Source organism: Hyla sarda, chromosome 7 (assembly GCF_029499605.1).
Source record: "Hyla sarda isolate aHylSar1 chromosome 7, aHylSar1.hap1, whole genome shotgun sequence".
NCBI classification, from domain to species: Eukaryota; Metazoa; Chordata; class Amphibia; order Anura; family Hylidae; genus Hyla; species Hyla sarda.
Window position 1 is genome coordinate 181198100 of NC_079195.1, and position 12723 is coordinate 181210822.

At 43.3% G+C, this 12723-nt stretch overlaps 1 protein-coding gene across 3 annotated transcripts in view; it reads right to left on the reverse strand.

Moving 5' to 3' along the window:
* LOC130282808 (protein kinase C delta type-like) overlaps positions 1-12723 on the reverse strand; it is a 67677-nt gene that overhangs the window by 4198 nt on the left and 50756 nt on the right. For all 3 annotated transcript variants that reach the window (XM_056531593.1, XM_056531595.1, XM_056531594.1), the window contains one exon: positions 2933-3249. In XM_056531593.1, coding sequence (XP_056387568.1) covers positions 2933-3249 — 317 coding nt within the window. The remainder of the gene's footprint in view (positions 1-2932; positions 3250-12723) is intronic.

The window sequence follows — 12723 nt, forward strand, 5'->3', positions numbered from 1 at the left end:
GAAAAAATGCCCCCCAAAATTTGTAATCTCGTGTGGAAATACCCCATATGTGGACGTAAAGTGCTCTGCAGGCGAACTACAATGCTCAGAAAAAAAAGCTTTTGGAGAGAGAATTTGTTTGGAATGGAAGTCGGGTGCCATGTGCGTTTACAAAGCTCCCATGGTGCCAGAACAGCAGAAACCCCCCCCACATGTGACCTCATTTTGGAAACTAAACCCCTAACCAAATGTAATAAGGGGTGCAGTGAGCATTTACACCCCACTGGTGTTTGACAGACTTTTGGAACAGTGGGCTGTGCAAATGAAAAATCTAATTTTTCATTTTCATGGATGACTGTACCCAAAATAGGTCAAACGCCTGTGGAGTTTAAATGTTCACTGCACCCCTTATTACATTACGTGAGGGGTGTAATTTTCAAAATGGGGTCACATGTGGGGGGGGGGGTCCACTGTTCTGGCACCATGGGGGCTTTGTAAACGCACATGGCCTTCAATTCCAGCCAAATTCTTTCTACAAAATCCCAATGGCGCTCCTTGTCTTCTGAGCATTGTAGTTCGCCCGCAGAGAACTTTACGTCCACTTATAGGGCATTTATATACAAATTTTGGGAGGCTTTTTTCCTATTACACCTTGAGAAAATGAAAAATTTGGGATAACACCAGCATTTTAGTGAAAAAACACAGATTTTCATTTTCAATGAAAATTCTTCAAACAGGTGTGGGGTGTTAAGGCTCACTATGGGGTCACATGTAGGTGTTTTTTTTTTAATGTCAGAACCGCTGTAACGATCAGCCACCCCTGTGCAAATCACCTCAAATGTACATGGTGCTCTCACTCCTGAGCCCTGTTGTGCGCACGCAGAGCATTTTACTCCCACATATGGGGTATTTCCGTACTCAGGAAAAATTGCATTAAAAACTTTGGGGTCTTTTTTTCCTTTTACCTTTTGTGAAAATAAAAAAGTATGGGGCAACACCAGCATGTTAGTGTAAAATTTTTTTTTTTTTTTTTTTTTTACAATAACACGCTGGAGTAGACCCCAACTTTACCTTTTCATAGGGGGTAAAAGGAGAAAAAGCCCCCCGAAAAATTGTTAGACAATTTCTCCCGATTACGGAAATACCCCATATGTGGCCCTAAACGGTTTCCTTGAAATACGACAGTGCTCCGAAGTGAGAGAGTGCCATGCCTATCTGATGCCTAAATTAAGGATTTGCATAGGGGTGGACATAGGGGTATTCTAAGGCAGTGTTTCCCAAACAGGGTGTCTCCAGCTGTTGCAAAACTCCCAGCATGCCTGGACAGTCAATGGCTGTCCCGCAATACTGGGAGTTGTTGCTTTGCAACAGCTGGAGGCTCCGTTTTGAAAACAGTGCCATACCTGATGTTTTTCATTTCTATTGGGGAGGGGCGAGGGGGGGGGGGGGGGGGGACAGTGTTATTTTGTGTTAGTGTAGTGTTTTTAGGGTACATTCGCATGGGCGGGTTTACAGCGAGTTTTGAGCTACAGTGGAAAATTAGCTGCATTTCAAACTTGCAGTGAGAAACTCACTGTAAATCCCCCTGTGGGGAAGGCAAAACTACAACTCCCAGCATACCCTTTGGCTGTCCGTGCATGGGGGTTGTAGTTATGCAACAGCTGGAGGTACACTGGTTGCAAAACACTAAGAGTTTGTTACTTAACTCAGTGTTTCCCAACCCATGCGCCTCCAGCTGTTGCAAAACTACAACTCCCAGCATGTATGTTTTTTCAGTGCATTCTGGGAGTTATAGTTTTGCAACAGCTGGAGGCACACAGGTTGAGAAACACTGAGTTAGGAAACAGACAATGTTTCCCAACCAGTGTGCCTCCAGTTGTTGCAAAACTACAACTCCCAGCATGCACGGACAGCCAAAGGGCATGCTGGGTGTTGTAGTTTTGCAACATCTGGAGGAGAACAGTTTGGAGACCACTGTGTAGTGGTGTCCAAACTGTAGCCCTCCACATGTTACAAAATTACAACTCTCAGCATGCCCAGACTGCCCAGGCATGCTGGGAGTTGTAGTTCGGCAACATCTGAAGGGCCAGATGTTACAGAACTACAACTCCCAGCATGCCTGGACTGTCTGGGCATGCTGGGAGTTGTAGTTTTGCAACATCTGGAAGAGCACAGATTGATCCAAACTGCGGCCCTCCAGATGTTGCAAAACTACAACACCCAGCATGCCCAGACAGCCAAAAGGCATGCTGGGTGTTGTAGTTTTCAAACAACCAGAAGCAGCAGTGAAGAGCTTCACTGCTGCCTCTGATGCAGATGCCGCCGCCGCCTCCTCCACTTACCCGCCGCCAACCCGTGTGCCTCCAGCTGTTGAGAGCCTGCCGCCGGTCCCCACTGTCACGCCGGTACTTGATAAGTGCTGCGGTCCGCACCGCAGCTCTCGGCATCATCTTCCCCTGCTCTGCCCGGACTTCTAGTGGCGGGCAGAGCAGGGGAAATGAACTTTACCCCCAGTTAGCTCATTCACTGTGATTAGTCCACAGGGACCAATCACAGTGATCGCTGACCAGGACCATCCACAGATGGTCCTGGGGGGTGTTGCAGAAGTTGTCCCCTGCTTGAAACAGCGGGACTTCTGCCAGTTAACCCGTGTGATGCTGCGCATCGCGGGGTTAACTGAATGACGTCTATAGACGTGATTATGCGGGAAGGGGTTAAAGATACAGTACATACATTATATAATACACAGTGAAAAATGCATGCCCAAGGAGATCCGCAGCCCACAGGACAGCTTTTGGTGATGGGACATCACAGGAAATCTTTAAAGATCGAAAATGGTGAAGGGGTCATGAACTGTACCACCACAAAGCCTAACAAAATTCAGGATTCTGGGAAAGTTGGGTGCATTATTTACAACATGACAAGGAGACAGGTGTGGGGAAGTTAGACTTACCGGTGGACGATGTTATGTCCGTGAAGGAACTGGAGGCCGCATGCAATCTCTGCTGTGTAGAATCTTACGTTGTCGGTGTTCAGACAGCTGCACATTCTGAGTAAAGCCTCCAGGCTGCCGCCGGACAGGTACTCGGTGATGAAGAATGCATGGTCCTGAGACTGCTGTGCAGCATACAGGTGACACAGGAACGGGCAGTCTCGGGCCAGCATGAGGATCCGTCTCTCTCTCTGCAGGGTCGCTGCATTGTCCCCTGTCTTGGTGATTCCCTTGATGGCCACGTAGTTGTTTCGGCCGGGGACTGATGCCAGGCCCACCTGAAAGAAAGCAAAGAGAGCAATAGTAAATAGTGGAAGACTATGGGAAATATTTCCTTTTGACAATATCCCATAGGTATAACTAGAGCCAACTTGTTATAACTAGGTATAACTAGAGGTATAGCTAGAGCCAACCAGTTAGGGACTGTGGGGTGATGGTCATTGTTATTTCCATGCCGTGGTACATATGAGATGTAATAGGGATGTAGTTGAAAAAAAAAAAAAAAAAGGCCCAAAAAAACACCCATTCTACTGCACAGCGTGGGCAAATGTTAGCTGCAAGTCAATGAGGAACTACAAAATGCCATATCCACTTTTTTTGTTTTTCTTTGTTTTTTGTGTTTCTTTTTCATCCTTTTGGCATTTTTTTTCAGCTTTTTTGGGCTCATTGGGTGATTCCTAGACGCGACCTTATGAGACTATGGCGTTTTTTTGGGAAAATCGCTGTGTTTTTCTCCATAGTGTGGGAGTGAAAAAACAAAAAAAAAAGCCATGTGAGTTTTAACATTGTTTTTGCAGGCGTGTTTTATTTTTATTTTTATTTTTTACTTTAGTTATTCCATTTTACTATTAAAATAAATAAATATATATATACTAGCTGAGTACCCAGCATTGCCCGGTTTTTCCTTCCTAATCCTTGTTGGGGAGGAAAATAAACAAAGGAGGAAGCTTTTGACTTCATATCCCGTCCTCATATATTGATGCCATATCCCGACCTCCTATCCCGTCCTCCTATCCCGTCCTCATATCCCGACCTCCTATGCCGACCTCCTATCCCGCCCTCCTATGCCGACCTCCTATCCCAACCTCCTATCCCGACCTCCTATCCCGACCTCCTATCCCGACCTTCTATCCCTTCCTCCTATCCCGACCTCCTATCCCGTCCTCATATCCAGAAATCCTATGCCAACCTCCTATCCTGACCTCCTATCCTGTCCTCTTATCCTTACCTCCTATTCTGACCTCCTATCCCTTCCTCCTATCCCGACCTCCTATCCCGTCCTCATATCCCATCCTCCTATCTAGTCCTCCTATCTCGACCTCCTATCCCTTCCTTCTATCCTGTCCTCATATCCCGTCTTCCTATCTCGACCACCTATCCGACCTCCTATCCCTTCCTCATATCCCGTCCTCCTATCCCTTCCTCATATCCCGACCTCCTATCCAGTCCTCATATCTCGACCTCCTATCCCATCCTCCTATCCAGTCCTCATATCCTGTTCTTCTATCTTGACCTCCTATCTCGAACTCCCATCCCGACCTCCTATCCTGACCCGTAATATGTGTACCCGTTATTGAAATATGTCCAGCCGTACGGAAGTTATGTGGGAACATACATTTCCCATTGATTTGCATGGGACTTTAAACAAAAACCCTGACCCTCACAAATGTGGGTAGTTAAGGGTTAAATTAGCTATCCTATATTTTAAGTGGACATATAAGTAACATGTGACCAAGTATTATCAAAATATCTCCAGCCGTTTGGAAGTTATGCAGTAGCATATACAGTAATTCCCATAGACTTGTATGGGACTTTAAACAAAAACCCCGCCCCTGGCAAATCCTATGTTTGTTGTTGACCTATTAGTAACATGTGTGCCAAGTTTCATATTAATATCTTTAGCCGTTTGGACGTGATGCTGAAACTTACACACATACATACACACATACACACATTGAGTTTTATATATATAAATATATATATATATATATATATATATATATTTATATATATATATATATATATATATATAGATAGATAGATAGATAGATAGATAGATAGATAGATAGATAGATAGATAAAATGATGCAGTATGGATGGGAAAATTTGTAGGGAACAAATTTTAGATATTTTAATATATATATACATTTTTTTTTTTTTTTCAATCAGGGAATGATTTATGTGAACGGGCAGGGACCTGAAAATGTAGCCGGCAGTATTACAAATGGATAAGGGGTCCATGTAATTGTAAAAATAATATATTTTTTTCTTAATTTTTTAAAACTTTTTATTCATTATGTATTTTTATAATTAGAATTTTACTAAATACTGTGCAAAATCCAATACCAACTATATATCTGTCATTATTGTGGTACTACCAGTACTCCAAGCATGGAACAGAGGCGGTGCCGGCCAATCACGTCTCTCAGTGGGGCACTGCGCTCAGCTTATAGCCGGCCACAGCAATGTCCCTCCTGCCTTGGCTGGTGATAGACTGAGCACAGTGTCATGTAAGGCGAGACATCACTGCGGCCAGCGATAAGCTCCAAGATGCGGAAAAAGACCGGGCCCAGAAGATAGAAGACCGATATTGGCACACGGGGGGAGTAGCGGAATGTGAGTTACAGTTTTTTTTTTTTTGGCAGCCCAGGTATAATGGATGAAAAAGGGCATCTATCACATCCTTGTAATGGGCATCTATCACATCCTTGTAATGGGCATCTATCACATCCTTGTAATGGGCATCTATCACATCCTTGTAATGGGCATCTATCACATCCTTGTAATGGGCATCTATCACATCCTTGTAATGGGCATCTATCACATCCTTGTAATGGGCATCTACCACATCCTTGTAATGGGCATCTACCACATCCTTGTAATTGGCATCTATCACATCCTTGTAATGGGGGTTAAAAAGCTTATTCCACTCATATGTTTCTGTGTATATTTCATTGTTTTATAGCCAAAAGAGAATAAATTCTTTATAATGTGCCCGAGTATCAGAGGGCCGCCAACACCTTTCTCTGCTGACCTCCCATTGACTGACACAGCGGCACACACAGAGGAGCGCAGTAACAGCGAGCTCTTTGCCTCTAGCTATTACAGAGCACCAGTGGTGTTGCTAAGGTTAATGTCACCCGTTGTGGTAGAAAATGATGTCACCCTATAATGCCCCCCTAAGTAATTTTTTTGCCAGTTGTGATGCCAAGTAAGGGGCAATTGCTCAATAAGTTTGTACCATGTGATACTATAGCTCCCAGTAAAATCTTAGCAGTAATAAGGTTATGCTGGGAGTTGTTGTTTCACCCATGATCTTTGCAGAACTTACAAGTGACTACAGCTATGATGCAATACAATTGGCCAGATGACAGCTTCTCTGTAGCAGGGGCGTGTGACAGGTCAGGCACGGAGGGCCCGGCCACCGTAGGTCTTGCTGCTTCTCGGGGAGCATGCAAGCTGAAGGTCTGTATGTATTATATAGAGAGCTCCAGCTTGCATTCTCCCTGATCTTCTAAGAGCCAGTGCAGGAGCATAGCAAGGGGGGACATAAGGCCTAGGGGCATGTAGGACGGAGGCAGAGTGCCACCACATATCTTTCTTCTGTACAGGAACTCCTCCCCTTCACCGATAGGAGCATGCTTTAAGAGACACTGTCATGTTGAAAAACTTTTTATATTTTGTAGTACTACTGATAAGATGACTTTTTTAAATACACATTTATAATAAAAAAAAATTACTAAAAAAGGAAAAATGAAAATAACCACCACTAGGGGTCATCAGTCTTTATGCAGACAGACTACTCTGAATTTTGCAGCATACTGGATACAGGCCATAAAGTGTGTTGGTATCCAGTATAGGAGATCACCACTGCAGCCTTCAGCTATTTCTAAACTACAACTACCATGATGGGAGTTGTAGTTTTGCAACAGCTGGAGTTACAATCTTTGTAAAACTTTGTGTTAGAGCTGGGTATTCTCCAGCTGTGTGTCTCCATCTCTTGCAAAACTACAGACAAAGGATGTGTGGGCATGCTGGGAGTTGTAGTTTTGCAACAGCTAAAGGCAACACTGTTCTAACACAGTGCTTTACAAACACTGCAGCTCAAGCTATTGCAAAACTACAACTCCCAGCATGCTTGAGCAGCCAAAGCTTTCTCTGACTCCTGAATGACAAAGAAGCTGAACAGACATTCAGGAGTCTGTTAAAGCTGAATGACACACATTTTCTATCTGTTCCTAGTAAAGCTGGAATAGCATCCATCTTTACTAGGAACAGATATAAAATGTATGCATAAAAACTACTGTGTTTTTATCACTAAAATCATTGCACTAATTTAGAAAGATCTGCAGACTGCCAGGCTGCTCCCAGACTCAGTGAGGGAAAGAGATGGACACGCCCCCTCCACAAGGCAAGAAGACAAAGCAAGTGACCAAGATATAAATGCTATCTGTTAGGGATATATAGGTCCTAGACACATAACATTTTATATGTACAGGATCAGGATTAGGTACTGAGCAACATATCACTTTTTTTTCTTTTGCCACTATGACAGGTACCTGATTCACGTTCACAGAGGAAGAAGACAGAGACAAGGTGTGTGTACTCACTTTTTTGCTGTTAATAAAATGTGCTTGACTGCTCTGATCCTTTCCTCCGCTCCTGTGCCTGGACTGTCGGGTAGCGTTCCCCTCCACAGACATGGACAGCAATAGAAGTATCCGGCACCACGGTAGCAGGTAAAAAAAACTTCAAGCTTTATTCAGATAAATACAGGCACAGCATGGTAGACACTATTTTGCTGTTACACCATATCTCATCCTCCTGTTACTGCCAAAGCTGTACTTACTTTTCTACTATTACATCTTGTCGCATCCTCAAGTTGCCTCCAGTGCTGCAACCACTATTCTGCTGTTACATCATGTCTTAAGCTCCTTTCACCTCTAGAGCTGCAGCCACTATTCTGCTCTCACATCATGTGTTATACTCCAGTCATTTCCAGAGTTGCAGTCAGTATTCTGCTGTTACATTTTGACTTATCCTCCAGTCACCTTAAGAGCTGCTGTCACTATTCTGCTGTCACAACATGTCTTATCCTCCTGTCACTTCCAGAGCTGCAGTTACTTTTCTGCTGTTAGAATATGTCTTATACTGCAGACACCTCCAGATCTGCATTGGCTGAGGGTGATAGGAGTGTGGTAGCTGTAATCACACTCCTATCACTCTCAGGCAGGGGGGGGGGGGGGCGGCGGGGGAGTGGTCCATCTCATGTTAGAGGGGGGGGGGGGGAGGGTTGTGCCATCTCTCAATTCATACTCTTTAACTTACTGGGGGGGTCAGTATAGCCGAACTTCAGGCACTAGAGGAATCCTGCCTCTCTAGTGCCAAATACCTGGCGGTGCTGACTCAACCTACAGAAACACCAGCCAGTAATGACCGACAATGGAGATCACTTTGATGCTGGTCATTTAACCCCTTTAAAGGGTTATCCACCATAAGGTGATTTTAGTACATACCTGGCAGACATTAATGGACATGCTTAGGAAGGATCTGCGCTTGTCTTGGGGCTAAATGGCGTGAGATTACCATAACGCTGTGGCTAGCTTTTTGTGAACTAGTATTTCCTTTTTGAGTTTACTTCTTTGCCTACAAAGCCCATAATTCCATTTTCCTCCCTCCCACACATCAGTCACACTCCCATAAATGAGCAGCATTCATTCAAAAGACCTGTGGTTTTCAATCAGGGTGCCTACAGTTGTTGCAATAGTTGCAGATTGATCTCTCTCCCACCAAGCGATCGCTCCACCCATTGAAGCAGACAGGCTCCCTGTCATCAGCTGACTAGTGAGTCAGGTCTCGGCCGCATTGCAACCTGGGAAAAATCTGAGACAACAGTAATTTTGTATGATGTTAAAAGTAAATATTGGGGTGAAAATCACATAAGAATTGTGAGAAATCCGTCACATACGGGTACAGACACTACATTATTAACTACACTAACTTTACAGCCTCTGTAGCATAGTCAAATGTCAAATAAAAAATTATTTCTGGAATACCCCTTTAGAGACACAGCAAATTTTGGCCTTGAGGACACAACAAATTTTAGTTTACACATTTTTTAGTTTACGCCTTTCAAGAGCCATAATTCTTTTATTTTTCCATCCACAGACCCATATGTTTGTTTTTTCACAACAAAATGTACTTTATAAAGACACCTTAAATTTGAATTTAAAATTGAAAAGAAAATAAATTAAAGAAAATCACAATTTTGCTAATTTTTGGGGGTTTTGGTTTTAAGCAATGCATTTTAAAGTGAAATTGACATGTTTTCCGATGGAAAACTTTTTTTTTTTTTTTTTTTTTTTAAATCAACTGGTGCCAGAAAGTTAAACAGATTTGTAAATTACTTCTATTAAAAAATCTTAATCCTTTCAGTACTTATTAGCTGCTGAATACTACAGAGGAAATGGTTTCCTTTTTGGAACACAGAGCTCTCTGCTGACATCATGACAACACTGGACTGACATATCAGTCCATTTTAAGAACTGTCCAGAGTAGGAGAAAATCCCCATAGCAAACGTGTTGCTCTGGACAGTTCCTAAAATGGACAGAGATGTCAGCAGAGAGCACTGTGGTCATGAGGTCAGCAGAGAGCTCTGTTTTCCAAAAAGAAAACAATTTCCTCTGTAGTTTACAGACCCTAAAAAGTACTGGAAAGATTAAGATTTTTTAATAGAAGTAATTTACAAATCTGTTTAACTTTCTGGCACCAGTTGATTAAAAAAAAAAGTTTTGCACAGGAGTACCCCTTTAATTATGTGGATGAATACAATTAAAATGATACTCATGTTTGCATTCTTTTCTATTACTGCACTTCTTTTAAAAAAGGCAAAGTATGTTTAAAATTTCCCTATTCTGACCTCCTATTACTTTCTTATTTTTCTGCATACAGTGCTGTATGAGAATTTTTGCACCATTATCTGTAGTTTTTAATAAAGGGGTACTCCCATGGAAAACTCTTTTTTTTTTAATCCATACACTGGTTCCAGAAAGTTAAACAGATTTGTAAATTACTTCTATTAAAAAATCTTAATCCTTCCAGTAATTTTTAGGGGCTGTATACTACAGAGGAAATGGTTTTCTTTTTGGATTTCTCTTCTGTCATAACCAAAGTGCTCTCTGCTGACCTCTGCTGTCCATTTTTGGATCTGTCCAGAGAACAAATCCCCATTGCAAACATATGCTGCTCTGGACAGTTCCTAAAATGGACAGCAGAGGTCAGCAGAGAGCACTGTAGTCATGACATCAGAGAAATCCAAAAAGAAAACCATTTCCTCTGTAGTATACAGCCCCTAAAAAGTACCTGAAGGATTAAGATTTTTTAATAGAAGTAATTTACAAATCTGTTTAACTTTCTGGCACTAGTTTATTTAAAAAAAAAAAGTTTTCCACGGGAGTACCACTGTAACATAACTTTTGTGTATATTTGACTTTTTCATCACTTTTATTCCATTGTTTCTCAGATATGATGTGACCAAAAATCTGCAATTATTTCACTTTGGTTCACATTCCTGATATTGCATTGTCAATGATGTGAATGCAAAAAAAAATTGCCAATTTTTGTCACATCAACACAGAAAAAGTAATCAAACAATCAATACAATACACAAGTGGTACCGGCAAAAACTACAGATCACAGTGTCTGTATGTATGGGTATATAGTATGAAAAAAAAATATTGCAGCTCTCCATATAATAGTTAAATCACTGCCACATTTCTGCTTCTTGTTGAAGCTTTTTTCAAGCATGTTCACACACATCACTAAGGGTCTATATTTACCCAGACACGTAATTACCAAATAAAGTAATATCAAGTATAACACGTATAACGTGCATATTCATCATAAATATATAAAGACAATTCATCATAGTGACATTGTATGTTCAACACATGAGAAATACATATATGTTCAGTCAAGTGTCAGTGCAAAAAATAGATAAATGGCTTAAAAAAAGATTATTACAGTTATAACATTTACAGTATCTGACATAAGTGAGTACAACCTTCACATGTTTTTAAATATTTTATTTTATCTTTTCATGTGACAACACAGAAGAAATGAAACTCTTCTATAATGTAAAGTGTAACAGTGTTTAATATTGTGTCCCCCCCCCCCCCCACCCAAATAACTCATCATAAAGCCATTAATATCTTGACCTTGGCAAAAAAAAAGTGAGTACAACCCTAAGTAGAAATGTTCAAATTGGGCCCAATAAGTAATTGGGACTCATTAGTGTTACATGCAGGGCCGCCAACAGCTGGGTACAGCCGGTACTCCCGTAAGGGGCCAGGTCCCGAGGGGGGCCGGGCCCAAAATATATATTTTTTTTTACTCCTAGTCAGTCAGTGAGTGACTGTCACTCACTGACCGCTGGGGGCCTGCCATTTTCCACTGACTGACTGACCGTACTCTGTACAAAGTACAATCAGTCAGTCAGTTACCCTCTTTCCCGGGCCCCGGCCCTGCCGCACATACCTCGTAGGCCGCTGCCACTTTAAAAAAAAAAAAAAAACTGCAGTGACCGTCGGGAGGTACTAGCGCAACGAACGTGCCACGCTTAGGCAAGTTCGGTGCGCTATGACGCGGCAAGCCAGCCCAGAAGTCAGAGGAAAGCGGCGCCCCAAAGAAGAACTGGAGCGGAGGAGCTGCCTGGAAGACGCGTGGCTGACATCGGGTCAGGAAGATAACCACAGCAGGCTGCCTTCAATGCTCCGACCACTACTCCTCCAGTCTGGGGGCCCACTGCTCTGATCCGTAGGCCCCGAACCGGAGGAGCAGTGGTCAGAGCACAGACATACTGCCTCCAGCCATATACCATGTATGTCTGGAGGCAGTATGTCTGTGGGGGTACATGGGGCCTATAACTACTTGTTGGGGCACAAAGGGGGGCCTATATCAACTGTGGGGGCTGAAAGGGGGGCCTATATTTAACTGTGAGGGCTGAAAGGGGGGCTTATATTTAACTGAGGGCGCTGAAAGGGGGGCCTATATTTAACTGAGGGGGCTGAAAGGGGGGGCCTATATTTAACTGTGGGGGCTAAAAAGGGGGGCCTATATTTAACTGGGGGCTGAAAGGGGGGCCTATATTTAACTGAGGGGGCTGAAAGGGGGGCCTATATATAACTGTGGGGGCTGAAAGGGGTGCCTATATTTAACTGGGGGCTGAAAGGGGGCCTATATTTAACTGTGGGGCTGAAAGGGGTGCCCTATATTTAACTGTGGGGGCTGAAAAGGGGGTCTATATTTAACTGGGGGCTAAAAGGGGGGGCCTATATTTAACTGAGGGCGCTGAAAGGGGGGGCCTACATTTAACTGAGGGGGCTGAAAGGGGGGCTATATTTAACTGAGGGGGCTGAAAGGGGGGGCCTATATTTAACTGTGGGGGCTGAAGTGGGGGCCTATATTTAACTCGGGGCTGAAAGGGGGGGGGCCTACATTTAACTGTGGGGGCTGAAAGAAGGGGCCTATATTTAACTGTGGGGGCTGAAAGGGGGGGCCTATATTTAACTGTGGGGGCTGAAAAGGGGGTCTATATTTAACTGGGGGCTAAAAGGGGGGGCCTATATTTAACTGAGGGCGCTGAAAGGGGGGGGCCTACATTTAACTGAGGGGGCTGAAAGGGGGGGGGCTATATTTAACTGAGGGGGCTGAAAGGGGGGGCCTATATTTAACTGTGGGGGCTGAAGTGGGG